General features: G+C 45.4%; 1 protein-coding gene across 3 annotated transcripts in view; it reads right to left on the reverse strand.

Annotated features, from left to right (window-relative positions):
• Window positions 1-25,272, reverse strand: part of MAF1 (MAF1 negative regulator of RNA polymerase III) — a 97,826-nt gene that overhangs the window by 56,284 nt on the left and 16,270 nt on the right. For all 3 annotated transcript variants that reach the window (XM_083145058.1, XM_083145057.1, XM_083145059.1), the window contains 2 exons: window positions 15,614-15,721; window positions 15,273-15,401 (listed from right to left, as the gene is read on the reverse strand). In XM_083145058.1, coding sequence (XP_083001184.1) covers window positions 15,273-15,401; window positions 15,614-15,696 — 212 coding nt within the window. In that variant the 5' untranslated portion in view covers window positions 15,697-15,721. The remainder of the gene's footprint in view (window positions 1-15,272; window positions 15,402-15,613; window positions 15,722-25,272) is intronic.

The raw sequence follows: 25,272 nt of genomic DNA on the forward strand, positions 1-25,272 counted from the left end.
TTGTGTGTGAGATAGAGAGTAGTAAATGTGTCGTATGTGAGATGGAGAGTAGTAAATGTGTCGTGTGTGAGATGGAGAGTAGTAAATGTGTCGTGTGTGAGATAGAAAGAGTAGAAAGAGTAGTAAATGTGTCGTGTGTGAGATGGAGAGTAGTAAATGTGTCGTGTGTGAGATAGATAGAGAGTAGTAAATGTGTCGTATATGAGATGGAGAGTAGTAAATGTGTCGTATGTGAGATGGAGAGTAGTAAATGTGTCGTGTGTGAGATGGAGAGTAGTAAATGTGTCATGTGTGAGATAGATAGATAGATAGATAGTAAATGTGTCGTATGAGAGATGGAGAGTAGTAAATGTGTCGTGTGATAGATAGATAGATAGTAAATGTGTAGTATGTGAGAGTAGTAAATGTGTCGTATGTGAGATGGAGAGTAGTAAATGTGTCGTGTGTAAGATAGAGAGAGTAGTAAATGTGTCGTGTGTAAGATAGATAGATAGTAGTAAATGTGTCGTGTGAGATAGAGAGTAGTAAATGTGTCGTGTGTGAGATGGAGAGTAGTAAATGTGTCGTATGTGAGATGGAGAGTAGTACATGTGTCGTGTGTGAGAGAGTACTAAATGTGTCGTGTGTGAGAGAGTACTAAATGTGTCGTGTGTGAGATAGAGAGTAGTAAATGTGTCGTGTGTAAGATAGATAGATAGTAAATGTGTCGTATGTGAGATGGAGAGTAGTAAATGTGTCGTGTGTGAGATAGAAAGAGAGTAGAAAGAGAGTAGTAAATGTGTCGTGTGTGAGATAGAGAGTAGTAAATGTGTCGTGTGTGAGATAGAGAGTAGTAAATGTGTCGTGTGTGAGATAGAGAGTAGTAAATGTGTCGTGTGTGAGATAGAAAGAGAGTAGAAAGAGAGTAGTAAATGTGTCGTGTGTGAGATAGAGAGTAGTAAATGTGTCGTATGTGAGATGGAGAGTAGTAAATGTGTCGTGTGTGAGAGAGAGTAGTAAATGTGTCGTGTGTGAGATAGAGAGTAGTAAATGTGTCGTATGTGAGATGGAGAGTAGTAAATGTGTCGTGTGTGAGATAGAAAGAGAGTAGTAAATGTGTCGTGTGTGAGATGGAGAGTAGTAAATGTGTCGTATGTGAGATGGAGAGTAGTAAATGTGTCGTGTGTGAGATAGATAGAGAGTAGTAAATGTGTCGTGTGTGAGAGAGTAGTAAATGTGTCGTATGTGAGATGGAGAGTAGTAAATGTGTCGTGTGTGAGATGGAGAGTAGTAAATGTGTCGTATGAGAGATGGAGAGTAGTAAATGTGTCGTGTGATAGATAGATAGTAAATGTGTAGTATGTGAGAGTAGTAAATGTGTCGTATGTGAGATGGAGAGTAGTAAATGTGTCGTGTGTAAGATAGAGAGAGTAGTAAATGTGTCGTGTGAGATAGATAGATAGTAGTAAATGTGTCGTGTGTGAGATGGAGAGTAGTAAATGTGTCGTGTGTGAGATGGAGAGTAGTAAATGTGTCGTATGTGAGATGGAGAGTAGTAAATGTGTCGTATGTGAGATGGAGAGTAGTAAATGTGTCGTATGTGAGATGGAGAGTAGTAAATGTGTCGTATGTGAGATGGAGAGTAGTAAATGTGTCGTATGTGAGATGGAGAGTAGTAAATGTGTCATGTGTGAGATAGATAGATAGATAGTAAATGTGTCGTGTGTGAGATGGATAGATAGTAAATGTGTCGTGTGTGAGATGGAGAATAGTAAATGTGTCGTATGTGAGATGGAGAGTAGTAAATGTGTCATGTGTGAGATAGATAGATAGATAGTAAATGTGTCGTATGTGAGATGGAGAGTAGTAAATGTGTCGTGTGATAGATAGTAAATGTGTAGTATGTGAGAGTAGTAAATGTGTCGTATGTGAGATGGAGAGTAGTAAATGTGTCGTGTGTGAGAGTAGTAAATGTGTCGTATGTGAGATGGAGAGTAGTAAATGTGTCGTGTGTAAGATAGAGAGTAGTAAATGTGTTGTGTGTGAGATAGATAGAGAGTAGTAAATGTGTCGTGTGTAAGATAGAGAGTAGTAAATGTGTTGTGTGTGAGATAGAGAGTAGTAAATGTGTTGTGTGTGAGATAGATAGAGAGTAGTAAATGTGTCGTGTGTAAGATAGAGAGTAGTAAATGTGTCGTATGTGAGATGGAGAGTAGTAAATGTGTCGTGTGTGAGAGAGAGTAGTAAATGTGTCATGTGTGAGATAGAGTAGTAAATGTGTCGTGTGTAAGATAGAGAGTAGTAAATGTTTTGTATGTGAGATGGAGAGTAGTAAATGTGTCGTGTGAGATGGAGAGTAGTAAATGTGTCGTGTGAGATAGAGAGTAGTAAATGTGTTGTGTGTGAGATAGAGAGTAGTAAGTGTCGTGTGTGAGATGAGTATGAATTATACTCACCGATAATTTCTTTTCTTCCTAGAGATCCCATGGCAGCCAAGACATTGGGATTTCATCCCTCTCCCTTCAGATAGACAGGTTGTTTTTTTCTAGGACCTCCCCCTTCCTGCATAAATGGACTCTCCACCCCTTCATCCTTGTCTTTTTGAGTGTCTCCTTACTTAGGTCCTGAAAAAAACACAAGGGGCGGGCAACTAATGGCTGCCATGGGATCTCTAGGAAGAAAAGGAATTATCGGTGAGTATAATTCTACCTTTCTTCTACAATCCCCATGGCAGCCAAGACATTGGGACAGTATACCAAAGCAGAAAGAGGGAGGGACACAATAAATGCCAGAAAAAATAATATATTTAATCAACCAGAGCACTGTTAAGAACTTGCTCTCCAAAACATGACTTTGACACATCAAGAGCATAATGCCTGGAAAAAGTGTGCATCGACTTCCAAGTGGCTGCATTACAGATATCTTTAATCGAGGCTTGAGCCTTTTTCGCCCACGACGTCGCCATGGCCCTAGTGGAGTGTGCCTTTATTATGGACGGAACCTCCTGACCTTCCTGTTGGTAAACATGAGCAATCAGATCACGAATCCATCTCGCCATTGTCTGCTTAGACGGTGACCTTCCTTTTCTTGGACCATCAGTGATTATAAATAAATTCTTCGATTTTCTTATATCTACAAGTCTCTCCAAGTAAATAGTGATACCTCTCACTAAGTCCAGAGTATGCCACTCTTCTTCTATTTCTCCTTTAGGATCTGGATAGAATGAAGGAAGAGTAATCTCCTGATTAAGATGAAAAGTACTGACAACTTTCGGTAGGAAATCAGGATGAGTTCTTAGCACCACCTTATCTGGAAGTATCCTTAGGTATGGTTCTTCGATATACAAAGCCTGAAGTTCACTGATCCTTCTTGCCGAAGTAACAGCTACCAAGAACAGAATTTTCCAATTCATGTATTTTAGAGAGATTTCATTCAAAGGCTCAAATGGGTGTCTTGTCAGTGCTTTTAGCAACAAATTTAGATCCCAAGGAGCTACTAGTGACCTGACTGTCGGTCTCATTCTTTTTACTGCATTGCAGAATCTCTTGATAAGGTCTTCCTCTGATAGCCTTCTACTTAGAAGTACACTTAACGCTGATATTTGTACTCTCAAGGTGGAGTTGGCTAAGCCTGACTCATATCCTAAATACAGGAACTGTAACACCTGGGCCGTAGATGAGACACTAATATCTGTATCCGAGCCTCTCCATCGAATGAAAGCCTGCCATACTCTATAGTATACTAGCGATGAAACCTCTTTTCTTGCATTAAGTAGTAGCTTTACTACTTGATCTGACAGACCTTGACTCTTCAGTATCCCTCTCTCAATTTCCATGCCTTTAACGATAGTATCTCTGGCTTTGGATGTACTACTGGGCCTTGATGTAAGAGCCCCGGTATGATGGGTAGAGTCCAAGGTTCTTGTATGGCTAATTTTAGGACTGTCGGAAACCACGATCTCCTTGGCCAGAAAGGCTGTATCATAATTACTTCGACCTGATCCTCTATAATTTTTTTCAGAACCCTGTGTATTAGAGGAAACGGAGGGAATATGTATCCTAGCTGACATGTCCAATGTACTGAAAAAGCGTCTACTGCAGAGGTCTGGTAGAGATAGTATCTTGAGAAGAATGTTTCGACCTTCCTGCTGGAGGATGTGGCCATCAGGTCTACATCTGGATGCCCGAATCTTCTCACGACTTCTTGAAATATTCCCGTATTCAGTTCCCATTCGCCTGGCGAAATTTCTGTTCTGCTCAGGAAGTCTGCTAGGACATTGTTTTTTCCGGGCACGAATACCGCTGTTAGTGACAGAATGTTTTCTACCGCCCATACCATAATCTTTGTGATTATCGTCATTAAGCCTCTGCTCCTTGTACCACCCTGGTGGTTGAGATGTGCCACAACTGTGGTATTGTCTGAGAATATCCTCAAATGTTTTCCTTTTATTTCTTCTCTGATATAACTGATCGTCCTCCAGACAGCTTCTGTCTCCCTCCAATTGGACGACTTTTGACTTTCTTTCTTTGACCATACTCCTTGTGTTGTCTGGCTGGTCATATGGGCTCCCCAACCCAGAGAACTTGCGTCTCTAGTGACTTCCAGAAATTGTGGAAGTTTCAGGGGCGTTGCTCTTTTTAGCAGCTCTGTACTCATCCACCATGTAAGAGAATCTCTTACTTGAAAGGAAAGCTTGATCTTTGTATGCGGATCTGCCTTTCTCTTTATATACGGAAGAATTGCCCACTGTAGGGCTCTGAGTTTCCAATGAGCCCAGGGTATTGTCCCAATGGCTGACATCATCATCCCCAGTAGTTTCAGACATGTCTTTAACTGAACTTCCCTTGGTAGCCTTATGCTTCTGGAGTTTGACCGAATCTTTTGACACCTTTCTTTTGACAGTCTCACCTCGAATCTCTCTGTGTCTATGAGCAACCCCAGGAACTGGATTATCTTCGATGGCTCTAGTTGACTCTTTTGGTAATTTACTATCCATCCGTGCTCTTCCAAGATTCTTATTACAGTAGATAGATCTTGCAACAGCTTTATTCTTGATGACGCTGCTATCAACAGGTCGTCTAGATACGGCCAAATGCGAATATTTTGCATCCTTATGTATGCAATCAGAGTGACTAACACTTTTGTGAAGACTCGTGGCGAACTGGTCAGACCGAACGGGAGACAGGTAAACTGGAGATGTTCTCCCATCACACAGAACCTTAGAAATCTTCTGTCTTGATCTTTGATTGGTATGTGATAGTATGCATCTTTGAGGTCTAGGGAGACCAGAAAGTCCCCTTCCTCTATCCCAGCTAGTATGGACTTCTGAGTCTCCATCCTGAACTTTTTTAACTCTACCCGAGAATTCAACCTCTTTAGATCCAAGATCATACGATAACCTCCTGTGTTTTTCTTCACTAGGAAGACATTTGAGTAGAACCCCTTCGTTCTCTGATGAGTTGCTACTGGCTCTATGGCTTTGATCTCTTTTAACTGAGAAATAATGCTTCTTAACTCTTTCCTTTCGGACAGATTCTTCGGGTTTCTTGATATCCGGAAATAATCTCTTTCCGGAACTTGACTGAATTCTATGGCATAACCTTCCTGAATTATCTTCAGCACCCATCTGTCCCGAATGGTATTTCTCCAACTGTGAATGAATATAGACAGACGTGCTCCCACGCAATGACCGCTGTGATGGTCATTGCCTAAAGCCTCTTCTGAAATTCTGCCGAAAGGACTGCTTAGAAGACTGAAAAGAACCTCTTTGATTGTATGGTCTCTGGTTATAAGGTCTTCCTGGCCTGTAGCTTCTGGAAGCTCTGTAATGTTGCTTAGAGGAATCCTGGAACTGATACCTTGTCTTTTTCTCTTGTGGAAGCCTAAGAGATTTTCCACCCGTGATTCTGTGAATCAAAGCATCTAGCTTTGAGCCAAATAATTGGGACCCCTCAAAGGGAAGAGATACTAAACGGTTCTTAGAATGGGCGTCTGCCGCCCACGATCTCAGCCATAACGCTCTTCTTGCTGAGACCCCAGCCGCCATTGACCTTGCTGAAAACGATATCGTATCCAGCGAAGCCTCGCAAATAAACTCAATAGCCTTTTGCATTGTCTCCAAGTTCTTCAGCAAATATTGTTTTGAGATCTTATCTTCAATATCGCTATGTAATGACGTCCCCCAGAGTCTCAACGCCCTTGCTACTGAGGCCACCGAAACCCCGGTTTTCAGGGACACTGCTGAGTAAAAATGTAGTTTTCTAAGGGACCCTTCCATCCTTCTGTCCATAGAGTCTTTGAAAGAAGCCCCGTCTTCCAATGGAATTGTAGTTCTTGAAGTCAATTCTGCCACTGCGGCATCGACCTTGGGTAAATCACACCAGTTCATCTTTTAAAGGATACATTCGCTCGACTCTGGCTAGTTTCCCTTGTCTTTTGTCGAGATTAGACCATTCTTTTGATATCAAGTCTTTCATAACCTAATGAACTGGGAAATGCCGATTTTTCTTTGATCTATCCTCAAACAATATATTTTCTCCACCCTCTGGTGTAACTGGCTCTTTAACGTTCATAGTTTTATATATGGCCTTTAAAATATTTTCCACATTGTCAAAGTTAAAGACCCTAGTCTCTTCCTTGATCTCTCCTTCTTCTGCCGAAGTATCTTCTACTTCTACTAACAATTCTTCTGATGACGCATTATCCTCACTGAAGTCAGCTTGGTCCCTGGACCTTTTACTCCCTTGGTTAGAGTCTAGAAATTCCTCCTTGGATACAAAGGATTTTCTCATCCAATCCATGAGATCCTGAATCATTTTGGGCTGTATCGCAGTTGGTGTAGTGTTAGTCTCACACTTCCCACATAACGTTTTCCCTTGAACACTAGGAAAGGATGTATCGCAGACCATACAAATTGCATCTAGATTTTTCTTCTTTGACGTCTTCTTTTTTGGAACTGTAGCAGGCTCTTTAGGAGGCACACTACAATAGATCCAACAAGAAGATTTTTTTTTTTTTTGTCATTATGACATTCTATATAATATAACGCTAGTCTACCTTACTAGTAACAAAAACTTTCTGGAGCTTACCTCGCAGGGGCATTATCAGATATTTGGGGGGCAGGCAAATCCATAGCAGAAAGCAGCAACAAACCTGCATAATTTATACACATACTTTAGTATCATCATTTCAATCCATAAAGCAGGAAAGCCAGAAAACTGGATTAAACATCCATACCTTGCGATAGGCTTCGGTTTGCTAATGCAGCAGGACAGCACACAACCTCTCCCCCAGACACCTGCTGGAAAAAATCCAAAAAGGGCGCCAATTCACGCACTGACCCCATTGCATTGTGGGATATGTAGTCCATCTAGCGCGTCCCACAGGAATACTCCGTTTTATATTACAGCGCCTTAATATCACCCCTTGCATAACAAGAATTCCCCCCTGCTAACTTAAAAGTTAGCTTTACCTCCGCGTCTTTGTACGAAAAGACGCGATGCTTTTCTCTCGCCTGCCGCCGGGGATTCTGGGGCTTGTAGTTTCTCCGGCCGTCTGCCGGAAATTCGCGCCTAAGCGCAATGAACTGTGGGCTTTGTAGTTGCCGCGTGTACGGCGTTTGGTGTCCGGAAGAATGAAGCATTCAGCCAGCGCTCAGCCACTGCTTCCACGCTGCTCTGCTCCAATGTCTCTTGCGGACTTATATCCTCCTGTATGCCGCTGCGAGACCCCTGAACCGACTCCACCAAGGCAACACTCTCAGGTACAAATATTTCTCTTTCAATGGTCCTGGTGACACAGCTCAACACTGGGATGTAGGAGGGTCCGAAGGAGCCAGGCACCTATCCTAAAGCTTTAGAGGGTAGGCTCCTCCCCTACTGCATCCCTGGACTCTTCAGTTCGTGTTAGGTGCCCACTGGAGTGGGTGCTATTCTAAAGGGCTGCAGGAGCAGCCGAAGAATTAGAGTAGTTAGGGGATTTTTATTATTTTATTAACTATTACCCTAGCTAGGTAGGCACAGTGTGAGGATTTTCATAGTGAATCCTCACACTGCTAGCGCAGCAGGAGCTGACAGAAGCGCGTCCTGTCAGCTCTCTGTGCACAGGGTAGACTCTGTCTGGTCTCCCTGTGCTGCGCTTACAGCCTCTATTAAGAGGCTGCCTGGGCTCCGGAGTAGCCTGAAACCGGCTCCACGTTTAGGTGGGGATCATGGGGGACAGGCGCTCCGTGATGGCGGCGGCCATTTTATGCGGAGCTTACACGCTGAGCTCCTGACTGAGAGGACAGCAGCGCTGTGACAGGCATGTTCCAAGTGGTCCCCATTTGAGGGGGAGATACTGGAACAAGGAAATCCTACCTAAGGAGCGGCTAGCTGGGGGTGGTTGGCGCCAAAAGGTCACGGACCCCGCAGCAGCAGGGACTTTGGTCTCTTCCTTCACTCTGACTTTGGCGCCTTTCAGAACGCTTGCAGCGGAGCTGAGCTGGCTTAGTGATCCTGGCAGAGTGACTTGGATTTCCTGGGCATCGCTTCCCCGCAGTTGAAACCTACAGACAGCTAAGTGATTGGGTGCATTGACTTTGTATAAACGCTTGTACAATTGTTTGCACTGTGTATATTGAGATATATATATATACGCTTCACTTGCATCATGTCTGAGCATCAGGCTGTGGTTTTGGGGGAGGGAGTCCTTAGTGCACTGAGCGCGTGCAATGTTTGCACACAAAAGTTTGTCCCTGAGCAGATGGCCAAGGGGGGCTTATGTATTACTTGCGCTGATGTGAGACCCATGGGCAGTGAACACCATAGGGGAGAACAGAGTGAACCTGCGTGGGCCAGTGCCCTAGGCAGGTCGGTAAACGCTTTGGTGCAGCTTCTGGACAGGCAGAGTGATGTGCTGGTAGAATCACAGAGACCTATGCCATCATCTCAGCAGTCGTCTGGCTCCTTACCTCTTACCCAGGCAGATCCTGCACTTATTCAGGTGATGCAGGATACTGCTAAGGGGATCAACAGATTCAGTGAAATACTGGACAAAATGGATGAGGTTACAGGGACCCCTAAAAGGTCTTATGCTATGCCTAATGTGTTAGAGGAAGAGGAAGGAGAGTATACTGACACACCCTGGGACCAGGGTGATGATTTTGAAGAGACCTCTGCTGCTGGTATAGAGGATCTTATTGTGGCTGTAAAACAGGCGTTAAAACTGTCTGTTGAGGATAAGACCCCTGTTAAGGGTGTTTTTAAGCGACAGCGAAAGGAGGCTGTTACTTTTCCCTCAGATGAGGGGTTACAGGAACTATTGGAAGGGGCTTGGAAAACCCCAGATAAGAGGCTACAGATGCCTAAAAGATTCCTTAGTCTGTACCCCATGCCGGAGTCTCATTCTGAACTCTGGGAAAAGGTGCCTGTTGTGGATGCTTCTGTGGCACGCTTATCAAAAGCTACGGTATTACCTGTACAGGGTGGTGCAGCTTTTAAAGATGCTGTGGATAAAAAGCTAGAGGGAAACCTCAAGGCTATTTTTGAAGGGGTGGGGTTTACCCTGCGTCCCCTTATTGCTTCAGCCTGGGTCTCTAAGGCCATTATAGAGTGGGCTGGTGAGCTATGCACCATGCTGCAGGCTGACCACGGTGCTTTGCTGGTAGCAGAAAAGATTAAGGCCGCTGCAGAATATGCGGTGGAAGCAGAGGAGGAAGCTCTTAAAATGGCTACCAGAGTATCCACAGTCTCCATAAATGCCAGGAGGGTACTCTGGCTTAAGGCCTGGGAAGCGGACAATGAGTCCAAAAAGGCCTTAGAAATGTTAGCTTTCAAGGGAAAGTTACTTTTTGGTTCTGAGCTTGAGGAGATTATAAAACAAGCCACAGGCGGCAAGAGTACGTTTCTGCCGGCCTCCTCAACAAAGCAGTCATCCAGATTTGCTGCTTTTAGGCCGTCCTTTCGGCCCTCCCCTAGAGGTGGTGCGTCCTTTCGGGGACAATCGTTCAGGGGAAAGTTCCAGAACTCCAGGGGCAAATCCCAAAGGTCCAAGTTTGGCTCTTTCAATAAGAAGCCTGCCTCTAAAGGAGAGGAAAAACCCTCCGCATGACTGCCAGGGGATCAGCCCGGCAGGGATAAAGGTGGGGGGGCGTCTTACACACTTCAGAGACGCTTGGGCTTCTCTAGACCAGGATACCTGGGTCTTAGAGATTATTACCCAGGGTTACAAAATCCCTTTCAGAGGGCGGCCTCCAAAGAGGTTCATCCCCACACCCATACCAAAGCAGGCGCTCCTGCGCACAGCTCTTATGAGAGCGGCTCATTCCCTTTTGGAAAAAGGGGTGGTAGTCCCGGTTCCCAGGGCAGAGTGGAAGAAAGGATTTTACTCCACGCTGTTCCTGGTGCCCAAACCAGACGGGTCTTTCAGACCAATACTAAATTTGAAGTCCTTAAATGTTCACCTTTGGGTAGACCATTTCAAAATGGAGTCTTTGAGAACTGTACTCCTGAGTCTGGACCAGGGAGAATTTCTGGCGTCCATGGATGTCCAGGACGCATATCTGCACGTTCCCATTCACCCGGAACATCAGATGCTGTTGAGATTTGCCATAGGAGACCTGCATTTACAGTTCCGGGCGTTACCCTTTGGCCTAGCAACCGCGCCAAGGGTATTTACAAAAATAATGTCTGTGATGGCGGCAGTGCTGAGGCTCAGGGGAATCACAGTAATACCCTATTTGGACGATCTCCTGTTCAAAGCAGAATCAGCAACACTGCTTCAAAGTCATTTAAAAGAGGCCATCAGTTTTTTGCAGGCTCACGGCTGGATTTTAAACTTACAAAAATCTCAGTTGGTACCATCACAGAGGATCCAGTTCTTGGGAGTCATACTGGATACCCATCTCCATCGGGTATTCCTCCCGGAGATAAAGGCCAGGGACCTGGTCAATCTAGTTCAGGAGATCCTCAGTGCTCCGAGCTTGTCAGTATGGAGGTGCCTCAAACTCCTGGGGAAAATGGTGGCGTCATTCGAAACGCTTCAATTTGCCAGGTTCCACTCTCGAGTATTCCAATGGAACATTTTGTCAGCCTGGTCAGGAAACACTTTGACCATGAAGACGGAGTTGATAGTGCTGTCCGCAGACACTCGGGACTCCTTGAAATGGTGGACAGAGGTAGATTCCCTTCAGTGGGGTCGGTCATTACAGACCTGGGACTGGTTGATAGTAACTACCGATGCCAGTCTCAGGGGCTGGGGGGCAGTAGCCCTGGATCTCAGGCTGCAGGGCCTGTGGACGGCAGAGGAATCAGCGTTGCCAATAAACATCTTGGAGCTGAGAGCTGTCTGGAAAGTGATTTCCTTGGCGGGAGACAGGTTAAGGAACTCCCCCTTGAGGATTCAGACCGACAATGCCACAGCTGTGGCGTATCTGAATCACCAGGGAGGTACACGCAGCAGATTGGCCATGTGGGAGGTGTCCAGAATCTTTCTATGGGCGGAACAGAATGTTCCTGCAGTATCGGCTATATTCATTCCAGGAGTGGAGAATATAGAAGCAGACTTCCTGAGCAGGGAGGAGCTCAAGGAAGGAGAATGGAGCCTACACCCTCAGGTGTTTCACCAGATCACTGCAATGTGGGGAACTCCGGATTTGGACCTAATGGCATCCAGGTTCAACCATCAGGTGCCCAGGTTCTATGCCAGAACGAGAGATCCGCTAGCAGAGGCAGTGGATGCCATGACTACCCATTGGCAGGGAGATCTTCTTTATGCATTCCCTCCTATTCCGATGTTAGCAAGACTGTTAAAGAGGGTACAGGACCAGAAGGTCCCGGTGATCCTTGTGGCCCCAGATTGGCCAAGGAGGTCTTGGTATTCGAGGCTTCAGAGGTTATCAGTGGATTCATGGCGTCTACCTCTGAGACCAGACCTGTTAAGACAAGGCCCATTCAATCATCTGGATTCCGATCGATTGATTTTGACGGCTTGGTTATTGAAACCGCCATTTTGAAAAAGAAAGGATTTTCTGACGCAGTAGTGCAGACTATGATAAAAGCCAGAAAGGCTGTTTCTTCTGCAAATTATTATAGAGTCTGGAAGACTTATATTAGATGGTGTGAGAGGCAAAAAGCTCACACATCTCACTTCAAATTATCAAAAATGTTGGATTTTTTACAAGATGGATTTTCTTCGGGCCTAAGTCTTCAGTCGTTGAAGGTGCAGATTTCGGCCTTGTCCATCTATTTTCAAAAAAGAATTGCCATTTTACCGGAGATTCAAACTTTTTTACAAGGGGTATCCAAACTGAAACCCCCTTACAAGCAACCAGTAGCACCTTGGGACCTGTCACTGGTTTTGGATTGCCTTCAGAAGGCACCTTTTGAGCCTTTGAGGTCGGCTGACTTTAAGTTCTCACGTGGAAGTTAGTGTTTTTGTTAGCAGTAGCATCTGCTAAGAGGGTGTCTGAGTTGGGAGCCTTGTCATGCAAATCTCCCTTCTTAATCTTTCACGATGACAGGGCTGTTCTGAGAACAGTGCCGCAATTTTTACCGAAGGTAGTCTCTGCCTTCCATTTAAATCAGGAGATAGTTCTACCTGTGTTTCAACCCCCAGAGGGTTCCAAGAAAAGGGACAAGTTGAAGACTTTGGATGTTGTGCGTGCCTTACGCATATATGTGGACAGAGTGAAGAGTGTTAGAAAGACTGACACTTTATTGGTATTGTATGACGTACATAAAATTGGTTGGCCTGCATCTAAGCAGACCATTGCTAGGTGGTTGCGATCTGTGATAGCTTTTGCATACACCAAAGTGGGTAGGCCTGTACCGGCCAGAATTAATGCGCATACCACCAGGTCAGTTGCTACCTCTTGGGCGGTCCGACATGGGGCCACAGCGGAGCAGGTTTGCAGAGCTGCCACTTGGTCATCTGTTCACACATTTGCCAAATTCTATAGATTCCATGAGTTCGCGTCGGAGGACGCATCATTCGGGCGAGCAGTGCTGAGAGCTGCAGACCTGAGCGTACCCTCCCAAAGGACCGGCTCTGGAACGTCCCAGTGTTGAGCTGTGTCACCAGGACCATTGAAAGAGAAAAAGGGATTTTTGTAAGAACTTACCGTTCGAATCCCTTTCTCTGATATGGTCCTGGTGACACAGCGATCCCTCCCTTACGCTCAGTAAGTATGCCAGAATTTCATGATGTTCATGTTAAAATGGTTAAAAGTTAACAGTTTCTGTTATAAAATGTGCATATAATATGTGCAGGCGTTTGTACTGAGTTAATGTATTCCAGTGGCTTTGAAAGTTGAACTGAAGAGTCCAGGGATGCAGTAGGGGAGGAGCCTACCCTCTAAAGCTTTAGGATAGGTGCCTGGCTCCTTCGGACCCTCCTACATCCCAGTGTTGAGCTGTGTCACCAGGACCATATCAGAGAAAGGGATTCGAACGGTAAGTTCTTACAAAAATCCCTTTTTTTCATGGGCAGATAAACCTTCACAAGGCCACGCTCCCATACTGCACTTCCCCATGTAATGTACCCCTGCTCTACAGCAAGCTCCACTGGAAATAAACAAACCTACTCTACCTAGTCTAACTGAAAACTAGGAGACAGGGAAAAAAAAGACAAGGATGAAGGGGTGGAGAGTCCATTTATGCAGGAAGGGGGAGGTCCTAGAAAAAAACAACCTGTCTATCTGAAGGGAGAGGGATGAAATCCCAATGTCTTGGCTGCCATGGGGATCGTAGAAGAAAGATAGATAGTAGTAAATGTGTCGTGTGTGAGATAGAGAGTAGTAAATGGGTCGTGAGTGAGATAGAGAGTAGTAAATGTGTCGTGTGTGAGATAGATAGTAGTAAATGTGTCGTGTGAGATGGAGAGTAGTAAACGTGTTGTGTGTGAGATAGAGAGTAGTAAATGTGTCATGTGTGAGAGATAGATAGTAGTAAATGTGTCGTGTGAGATAGAGAGTAGTAAATGTGTCGTGTGTGAGTGTGAGATAGAGAGTAGTAAATGTGTCGTGTGTGAGTGTGAGATAGAGAGTAGTAAACGTGTCGTGTGAGAGAGTAGTAAATGTGTCGTGTGTGAGATAGATAGAGAGTAGTAAATGTGTCGTGTGTGAGATAGAGAGTAGTAAATGTGTCGTGTGTGAGATAGAGAGTAGTAAACGTGTCGTGTGTGAGATAGAGAGTAGTAAACGTGTCGTGTGTGAGATAGAGAGTAGTAAACGTGTCGTGTGTGAGATAGAGAGTAGTAAACATGTCGTGTGTGAGATAGAGAGTAGTAAATGTGTTGTGTGTGAGATAGATAGAGAGTAGTAAATGTGTTGTGTGTGAGATAGATAGAGAGTAGTAAATGTGTTGTGTGTGAGATAGATAGAGTAGTAAATGTGTCGTGTGTGAGATAGAGAGTAGTAAACGTGTTGTGTGTGAGATAGAGAGTAGTAAATGTGTTGTGTGTGAGAGAGAGTAGTAAATGTGTCGTGTGTGAGTGTGAGATAGAGAGTAGTAAACGTGTCGTGTGTGAGAGAGTAGTAAATGTGTCGTGTGTGAGAGAGAGAGAGTAGTAAATGTGTCGTGTGTGAGATAGATATATAGATAGTAGTAAATGTGTCATGTGTGATATAGATAGAGAGTAGTAAATGTGTCGAGTGTGAGATAGAGAGTAGTAAACGTGTCGTGTGTGAGATAAAGAGTAGTAAATGTGTTGTGTGTGAGATAGATAGAGAGTAGTAAATGTGTTGTGTGTGAGATAGATAGAGAGTAGTAAATGTGTTGTGTGTGAGATAGATAGAGAGTAGTAAATGTGTTGTGTGTGAGATAGATAGAGAGTAGTAAATGTGTCGTGTGTGAGATAGATAGAGTAGTAAATGTGTTGTGTGTGAGATATATATAGAGTAGTAAACGTGTTGTGTGTGAGATAGAGAGTAGTAAACGTGTCGTGTGTGAGATAGAGAGTAGTAAACGTGTCGTGTGTGAGATAGAGAGTAGTAAACGTGTCGTGTGTGAGATAGAGAGTAGTAAATGTGTTGTGTGTGAGATATATAGAGAGTAGTAAACGTGTTGTGTGTGAGATAGAGAGTAGTAAACGTGTCGTGTGTGAGATAGAGAGTAGTAAATGTGTTGTGTGTGAGATAGATAGAGAGTAGTAAATGTGTTGTGTGTGAGATAGATAGAGAGTAGTAAATGTGTTGTGTGTGAGATAGAGAGTAGTAAATGTGTCGTGTGTGAGATAGAGAGTAGTAAATGTGTCGTGTGTGAGATAGATAGAGAGTATTAAATGTGTGTGGTGAACAACATGAAGAGCACATTTACCTGCTGGGACTGACGCCACCAGTCTGGGGGGGAGACAGAGCTTCCAGGACATGTGGCTGCCCCTCCTGGCAAAACTGCTTAAACATGTGTTTATCATCGCCGGCCATCTTACAGGAGTAGCTCTCTATCCTACATTGGGAAACAGAGAGGACATTCAGTACAGAGCTTCCAGTCCTCTTAAGTGGCCACACACCGGTACAGAGTGCCACCAGCCGCCCACACACCGGTACAGAGCTACATTACATCTGCACGCGGCGGATGAACCGCAATAGAGGGATCCTCCTACTGCCAACGTTACACGAGGTGAAGGAGGAGTAGTATGCCACAAGTCTCTTACGTACCTGCCTATGATGTGAGAGTCCCCGGTCTCTACGCACAGCTGGGAGTTCACAGCTTCAAAGAGGGAATTCTCCAGCAGTTTCATACTGGCGTGTCCACAACAGCAAAGTCTGCAACACAAATGAGACCGATGTAGAAAACAGTCACATGCTCCCTACTAACAGAAATGTTCCCTATTCCTACAATAGCTCCCAATGGAGAATGGGGGAGGAAAGCGAAGTAGCAAGGAAATGCTGGGTGCGGCGGAGAAACCGCTGGGCATGTCGGGCCGGCTTAGGGGAGGGTGTGTGGCACAGATGTGCCTGAAGGGCTGGGTAAGGCTCACACTCCGCGGCACCAGTGATGTTATAGTGAGCCTGTTATGAAGGATTTTGGACATATTCGCACGGTGCACCCAAACACATCCATCCGCAGGCGGGATGTCACAGGAGCTGGGCGATCAGGTCTGAATTACCACATAGTACAGATTAGTACCTGTTAATAGGCTTTCCTCTACTCCACCACTACTTCTGGGTTACGCCCTCTTGGGTAGATATCTGGAAAGGAACAAAAAGACACTGCCCCTATATAAGGACCTCCTCCCCTGGGCTCTGTGTCTTAAATTATAAAGCTTCATACATCACTTAAATACACCACACGGGTTAGGGAAAATGGCTGCCATGGTGGAGTAGAGGAAAGCCTATTAACAGGTACTAATCTGTACTTTCCTCTACCTCCCCATGGCAGCATACTTCTGGGTATACCCAAGCAGTTTATTTCACTGGGTGGGCACATGATACATAATAGAACAACAAAAAAGGATACGGTTACTTCACCATCTCCATCCGTGGAATATATAGCTTCTCCAGTATACATTCCTTCTATTGCACAACTGCACTTAATATTTTTCTTCCCATACTGGCATCCTGTGATGCCCTAACGTCCACTCTGTAATGTCCGGTAAACGTATGTGCAGATGACCAACACGCTGCTCTGCACACTTCTTCTATTGACGACGACTCTTTCTCTGCCCAGGAAGCTGCTAAATTTGGAGGCCCTCCTGGGGCCTCCAAATTTCTAATCTTGTACGCCTCTCTTATACACATGTTAATCCATCTGGATATGGTAGTTTTTGTAGATCCCAGCCCCTTATTTCTACCTTCCATTAGCACGAATAGCCTTTTTGATTTCCTAAAGGGTTCCACTCTACTTATATAAGCTTTTAGAGCCCTAGTCACATCTAGGTTGTGTAGCCTTTCTTCCTTAGAGTTTTTAGGATTCACACAAAACGAAGGCAGTATTATTTCCTGGATGAGATGAAAGCTGGAAACTACCTTCGGCAAAAAGGTAGGGTTTGTCCTCAGCACCGCTTTATCGTCGAAGAAGTTTAGGAAGGGTTCTTCTACCCACAGCGCTTGGAGCTCGGATACCCTCCTTGCCGATGTGATAGCCACAAGAAAGACCACTTTAATAGTAAGATAACTGATCGATATTTCCTCTATTGGTTCAAACGGTGCCTCCGTCAACACATTTAGGACCATGTTGAGATCCCATGGGGCCAATGGATTATGAAATGTTGGTCTGATCTTTTTGATTGCCTGTACAACTAATTGTATTTGTAATCTGCAATTTTAATGTCCAGCATTGCCCCAATGGCCGAAATCTGCACCTTCAGTGAATTTGCCGCCAACTTTTTTTCCAACCCCAGTTGTAAGAAGTCGAGAATGGTTGGTATTAACCTTGGATTTCTGTTATTCTCCTTACAAAAGTAGACATATTTACTCCATATTCTATAATAAGTAGTCGATGTCGACACCTTTCTTGCTTTTAGTAGAGTGTCTACTACCTTCTGAGAAAAGCCTCTTCCTTTTAGCATCCTGGTTTCAGTAACCAGGCCGCCAGGCTCCAACTGGGTGGCTGATGCTGATAATACCAACCGTGTCGGATTAAGTCTCTTTTATTGGGTAGTACCCATGGCCCGTCTATTGCCATCGTTACAAGTTTGGCGAACCATGGTCTCCTTGGCCAATATGGCAATATCGCTATTACCGTGGCTTATTCTCTTTGTATCTTGTTCAGAAGTCTGTGAATAATTGGAAACGGAGGAAACGCGTACGCTAGTTCCACATTCCATTTTGCCGTCAGCGCGTCTGTCTGCCATGCTGCCGGTTCCCAATGCCTGGAGATAAATATCGGTACCTTCACATTGCTTGCTGTCGCCATTAGGTCCAGCTCGGGCATTCCCCATCTTCGTGTTAGCTGCACGAATACTTCCGGCGACAGTTCCCATTCTCCTGGGGCTAGTTTGTGCCTGCTCAGAGCGTCTGCCCTGAAGTTTTCTTTCCCTGCCACAAACACCGCCGTCAAGTTCCTGACATGAAGTTCTGCCCATTTTAAGACCATTGCCACTTCTGCCATCAGCTTCTGGCTCCTTGTACCTCCTTGTTTGTTTATATACATAACCACTGACTGGTTGTCTGATCTTATTACCAGGTCTTTGTCCCATAGTAAATCTTGAAATGCCATAAATACTGCCCGCATCTCTCTCACATTTGAATGTTCCTGACTCATTGCACGGTTCCATTCCCCCTGTGCTGATTTTTCCTCGCATACAGCACCCCAGCCTGTTCCGCTGGCATCTGTAGTTATTATAACTTGAGGTCTGGTTGCGAATGAACTTCCCTTGGTTAGCCTCTGCACCTTTGACCACCAAAGCAGGTCTGAGATAGGTAGATCCTCTGTTTTCTGTGTCTCCATCCCACTGACTTAAGAAACAATTTTGCAGTGTTCTCATGTGAAACCTGGCCCATTGCACGGTGTCTAAAGCTGCCGACATAAGACCCAACACTCGCACGCATTCTTCTGAATACACCGCCTTTTTTCTTAACAGATTTTTTACTTCTTCTAACAGCTTCAGACGCCTGTCCATTGTTAACTTTATTATCATTCTTCTTGTATCCAGAATGACTCCGAGGTATTTTACCTCCTGTGCCGGTTCTAGCTGACTTTTCTGACAGTTGATCAGCCATCCATGTTGTTTGAGGTAATTTAATACTTTTTGTGTGTGTATATATCACTGCCATCTCTTCTGTCTGTGCCACGATTAGAAGGTCGTCTAGATACGGCCTAATTGATATACCTTGTATCCTGAGATTTGCCACTAGTACAACCAATATTTTTGTGAAAGTTCTTGGAGAGGTTGAGAGGCCGAATGGCAGCGATGTGAACTGATAAGTGATTTGTTTTATACGGAATCTGAGGAACTTTTGATGCCCTATGAATATCGGGACATGTAAATATGCATCTCTTAAATCGATGGTGGTTAAAAACACCCCTCTTTCTATGTCCGGCAATATGGATCGTATCGATTCCATCCTGAATTTCTTCACGTGGACATAAGCATTTAGCCTTCTTAAGTCTAGAATAGTCCTGAACCCCCCCCCCTGAAGGTTTTTTACTACGAAGAATCTTGAGAACCACCCCAGATCCTCGCACTGTTTGGGGACTCTCTTGACTACTCCTTGCTCTAATATTGTTTGCAGACTGCTGAACAGGGCCGACCTTTCTTCCCAATTGCTTGGAATAGGTGACTCCTCCATCCAACTTCCTGGTACGGTAATACATTCTATTTTGTATCCTGAGGTTATCACCTCTAACACCCAGTTGTCTTTTATTGATTGACGCCAGGCTTCTTGATACTACAGCAGCCTGCCGCCCACTTTCTCTCTGGCGTCATTGTTGATTTTGACGGAAGGCAAACCTGCCTTCTCTGCCCCTTTGGCCACGAAAATTGGTTCTATTGCCAAACCAAGGTCTGCGAAAACCTCTGCCAGGTCTGTAGGTTTTTGCTTCTTTAAATTCTGTTGATTGGTACTGAGGCGATTTAGTAAATGCACCTCTTCTTGCAGCCCTATCCTGGGGTAGCCATACCGACTTACCCCCGGACACTTTAGTAATAATCTCATCCAACTGTTGCCCGAACAAATAATTTCCTTGGAAAGGTAAGGAAATTAATTTATTTTTAGATTGATTGTCTGCTGCCCATGGCTTTAGCCATAAGGCCCTTCTCGTAACCGCGGCGCCCGGCGATGACATCAGACGCCAGACCTCGGCACTCTGCTCCCGCGTGAGACGCGTCATCACACGCTGTCTCCGTCGCCTCCGTGAAAACACTCTAGCTTGGATACCGGAGCCACTACCCACCACCGCACTAGGCAGCGGGGTACTCCAGCAGACGAACACCCCTTACTGCCCTTGACAGCGGGGGTTCTTCCATGCCATTACCCCTTACTGCACTCGGCAGTGGAGTCAGCTGCAGCATCTTCACAGGGTAAGCCATCCATCTACCCGGAAAGGGAAAAAAAACACAGAGCCCAGGGGAGGAGGTCCTTATATAGGGGCAGTGTCTTTTTGTTCCTTTCCAAATATCTACCCAAGAGGGCGTAACCCAGAAGTATGCTGCCATGGGGAGGTAGAGGAAAACAAGGTTGTATGGTAGGAAAGCAGGAGTGAATGGTGGAGACGCCAATAGGGCCATCCTTGTGATAGGAGACAAACCAGAAAAGGGCGCGCTCTCCAATACCAAAGGCAACATACTTCTCCAAAGCGTTCAGTGCTTCCCATCATGCCTGGCTCCTCTCCCTTATAACCCCTCCATGCTAGGCTAGTCAGTTATTTTATCAAGCCCCAGCAGTACGCAGAGTAGAACACAACACAAGCACGCACATGTACACTCATGCAAGCGTACAAAAAGGCCAGCGACCAGATCGCATGCCCCACAGACATCAGGCGCCATGTGGGCCCAGGAACCTTGAAGAAGAAAAGGGGAGTTATGTTAAAACCTACCTTTGGGGGGCGTGGCCTAGCACAGACAGGAGTAGGACGTGCGGTGCCTAGGCTCCTGCCCGTTAATCCTTACAAAGTGCTCCATCACCTATTCACTACCCTCCCAGACCCGCCTGCCTCACCTGCCCTCTGTCCCCAGAGCCTCCTCGGCTCCACCCATCAATACAAAAGATCAAAGCCCTCTCTCCAAGATGGGCGTCGACAGCGACTCTGAGGCTCCACTTACAGTCAAAACTCTTTGTAAAGTCCTAGAGGCCTTTAAAGTGGATCTGACCAGAGATATAATGTCCTCAATCCGGGAGGTCCAAACTGAGCTAGTGGCGATTGGAGACCGATTGGAGACCGCACCGACCAACTGGAGAAAAAAATGGAGGAACTAGTGGCATCCCACAACGACCTCATCACCTCCCACGATCTCCAACAATCCGAACTCGACACTTTTAAAACTAAATTAGCGGACCTGGAGGACCGTTCCAGAAGGAACAATATTAAAATTAGGGGCATCCCAGACTCTGTGGCTAATTCCGAACTGGAAGACTATGCCCTAGCTCTCTTTCGAAAGCTTTTACCTAATACAGCCGATAAAGACCTGCTGATTGATCGCATCCACCGTCTCCCAAAACCTTGTACAGTACCGTCAGAGCTTCCCAGGGATACCCTCCTGAGGGTGCATTTCTTCACGACCAAAGAAAGAATCCTCAGAGCGGCAAGAACTGCAGGAGATTCGGATTTACTGGGAGGCCTTCAGATTTTCCCTGACTTCTCTGCACTGACCATCGCCAAAAGGAGATCATTTGCGCCAATTACGACAGCTCTACGCTCCCAAGATATACCGTACCGCTGGGGATTCCCGGTGAAACTTATCGTAACCTATGAAGATAGCACCTACACTATTTCATCCCTGGAAGCTGGGGTCAAACTGTTGCTGGACTGGGACATCTCAGTTAAGGCAGCCCCTGAAAATAAACGGAAGTCGGCTCCCCACACGGAGTGGGAAGCCACATGAAAAACTGCTGGACTCTTCCAAATATGGGCCCTGTCTTTCACTGGATCGAAGTCTGAAGCCCCCCATCTCTAGAAACTCGGCTGAGTATATTTCTACCTTGTTATTTGCTACTGTTTTTCCTTTCGTTATTAACAAGTACTGTTTTTATTGCATGTCTTATACTTGTTGTCCCCCCTGACGTACACTTCTACACTGCCGGAGCGAGTTGACTGAGTTTAGTCCCATTTTGTTAGGTTAGGTCGACAACTCTCGCTGTTTGTTTTCTGCCCCTTGCTAAATTTTTGTAAGCAGTTACATCCTTCTCCGTAAAAAGATGTATGCTAATTACGACTAGTCCCATGCATGGGTGGAGGCCCTAGGCCACCGACCCCCAACACCCTTTAGTACACTACTGCAAGTTCCATTGTTCCCTGCAGTAGTTATGCAGACCCGATATACTGGGTCATTTTGGTTTTCCCCTTCCTTTGTTTTTTCCCTACCTTTTCTTCCTTTCTTCATTGTTTACCTATGGTCCACAGAGTCACTCTGGCCCCGAAACATACCAGAATTCGACACTCTGTTTAGGTGCAAGTTGATATGTAGGTTAATATCACCTTTACCATGCCTAAGTTTCTTTCATTGAATGTCAAGGGGTTCAACTCCCCAAATAAGCGTAGATTAGCACTGTCCTTTTTTGCCAAAAACCGAGCAGACATTATTGCTCTACAGGAAACACATTTCTCCTCTGTGAACCCACCACTGTTTAAAGATAAACAATACCCTCTGGGTTATTACGCGAACGGCCCCTTTAAGCGCAATGGGACAGCCATCCTATTCAGTAAGCATGTTTCTTTTACCCTCCATACACAAGTTGCTGATAAGGCTGGTAGATACTTAGTGCTGACTGGCATGTTGGACAATACTCTGGTTACGCTGGTCTCTGTATATGCACCAAACTCAAATCAAGTACCATTCCTTCGTAAACTGTGTACATAGATACGCGGCTCTGCCAAGGGCCCGTTAAATGTGATGGGCGATTTCAACCTAGTTCTTAACCCTTCCCTTGACAAATCCCGTAGCCCTAAATCCTCAGACAAGCACAACCTTAAGGGTCCCTCATCTGCCTTTACTAATCTGTTATCTGAATTCGATCTGTACGATATATGGAGAACACACAACCCGACCGGCCGGGAATATACTTATTACTCCCCAGTCCATAACACCTATTCTAGGCTAGACCTGGTGTTGGGCGACAAATGGACGCTTCAACATACTGTACCAAAAAAATGGACATTCTCCCCATCACATGGTCGGATCACGCCCCCATTATATGGCGTTGGCAGATCGAATATCGCAACGTACCTCCCCGTCCCTGGCGACTATCCCCCCATCTCTTGTCCAACCATCTATCTAAAAAAAATATCTCTGACAGCATCATTAATTACTTAGCCAACAACTCCCCCCAAGACACCTCGCCCGCAACCCACTGGTGCGCCCTAAAGGCCGTCACCCGCGGAGCCGCCATTCAAGCGGGCGCTATTCTTAAAAAAACAGTCCCTCGCTCATCAAAATGCCCTAGAAGCCAAAATCAAAGAACTAGATGCCAAAAATAGAGAGTCCTCATCCCCCTCTCTCCGTAAAGAACTTTCAGAAGTTCGCAGCCAACTTCAAAAATTGCTACTGGTTAAGACACAAGCTGCTCTAAACAGGCTGCGACAGAGATTTTACCTTTTTGGTAATAGATCGGGTAAAATGCTAGCCCGTAAGCTACGGATGCAGCAAGCCAAAAATAGGATAATCACATATCTTTTCTTCAACCAATGTCAAGCTACTAAATCCTAAAGATATATCGAACCAGTTCGCTACCTACTACTCAAATCTTTATAACCTATCACAAGACCCCACTACACCTCAGCCTTCCCCTGCTTTGATTAAATCCTTCTTAGACTCTGTAAACTTGCCCTCACTAACTGCAGAACAATTAGCCACTCTAAATGCCCCATGGAATACCAACGATATAGAACTAGCTATTAAGTCTTTACCTAAGGGTAAAGCTCCAGGCCCCGACGGTTTTATCAATGACTTCTATGCCCATCATTTAGAACAACTCACTCCCATTCTGACCAATCTATACAACACCGTTTCATCATCAGGTTCCCTACCTAAAGAGATGTTAGAGGCTCAAATAGTCACGCTCCCTAAGCCGGGTAAAGATCCAGCTCATTGTCCAAACTATAGACCAATAGCTTTACTGAATAGTGACCTCAAGATTTACGCAAAGATGATAGCCACGCGTATCAACACTTTCCTGCCCTTGCTGATACACCCGGATCAGGCTGGGTTTGTGACTGGTAGGCAGGCCTCAGACAATACACGCAGAGTATTCAATCTGATAGATTCGCTTCCACCCGACGAGGGCCTCCTTCTGCTGTCCTTGGATGCGGAGAAGGCCTTCGATCGCTTAAGTTGGATGTACATGCGCGAGGTACTCACCAGATTTGGCTTTAGAGATCATATTATGTCATCAATTTGTGCTCTATATAGCTCCCCCTCAGCCTGGGTGTACAGCAATGGCTTCTTATCTGACCCCTTCCTCATATCTAACGGAACAAGACAGGGGTGCCCCCTCTCTCCACTGATTTTTGTACTGGCTATTGAGCCCCTAGCTATGAAAATACGCAACACTGATCAGATCCCGGGCCTGAGGATTGGTGCTTCTACCCATAAACTATGTTTGTTTGCGGACGATGTCCTCCTCTTTGTTACAAACCCCACAGAGACCCTTCCCTCCATACATGAGATTTTAAATCAATATAGCGAGGCTTCATACTATAAACTGAACACGACGAAAACAGACGCCCTCCCAATTAATCTCTCCGACTCCCTCCCGATCCTCCGCTCTATGTACCCCTATAATTGGCGCTCAGTGGCGATTAAATATCTAGGCATAAATATCCCTGCCGACCCTTCTAAAGTGTTTGAGGTAAACTTCCTCCCCCTTTTTGCGGCCATCACAGCTTTAACCAAATCCTGGCTCTCGTTTGATATATCCTGGCTAGGTCGTCACACGGCTTTTAAGATGACTTTGTTACCAAAGCTGATGTACCTATTTCGAACAATCCCATATGCTATCCCAAAGAAGATCCTGCAAGAATGCACTAAGGTTATGACTAAATATGTCTGGCTCTCTAAACCCCCTAAACTAGCCCATTCTAGGATGACCCTCCCCAAGGCCAAAGGCGGATTAACCCTGCCTGATTTGACTTTATACCATGAAGCAGCTATACTATCTCAGTTAAAAAACTATTTTAGAATGGACTCAGCTGTCAGTTGGGCTCTCATTGAGTCCTCTGTTTGCGCTCGGTACCCTTTTAAAGATGCTTTTTTTCTCCCCAAACATATACGACCCACCCCCACACTCATGCTCCCATCCATGAAGGCCGCCTTACTAGTCTGGGACAGGTTAACCTCTAGACTTACCCCTTCTGCTCATACGTTAACTAATATCTCCCTTCAGACCTTGTCAACTCTCATCCCGAATTTAAATCTAACACATTGGTCTGCCCGTGGAGTGGCAACGCTGGCGGACCTATTGACAGGCCTCACCCTACTGTCTTTTCAAAGTCTCCGGCAAAAGTTTTCGCTCCCGAACAGTGAACTTTTGCACTATTTTCAGATTTCGCACTGGTGGAAGTCCAACCTTAGGGATGGCACCCCCCCCAATCCACTACTTTTGTCTGCTACCTCCAGGCTGCTACAACCTACCTCTGAACATGATATTTCCTTCTGGTATAAGCTCCTACAAGACTTGACACCCCCCACTAAATCTAACGCTCAGAGGAAATGGGAAGC

This window comes from Crinia signifera, chromosome 5, assembly GCF_055691185.1.
Source record: "Crinia signifera chromosome 5, ASM5569118v1, whole genome shotgun sequence".
In the NCBI taxonomy this organism is placed as follows: domain Eukaryota; kingdom Metazoa; phylum Chordata; class Amphibia; order Anura; family Myobatrachidae; genus Crinia; species Crinia signifera.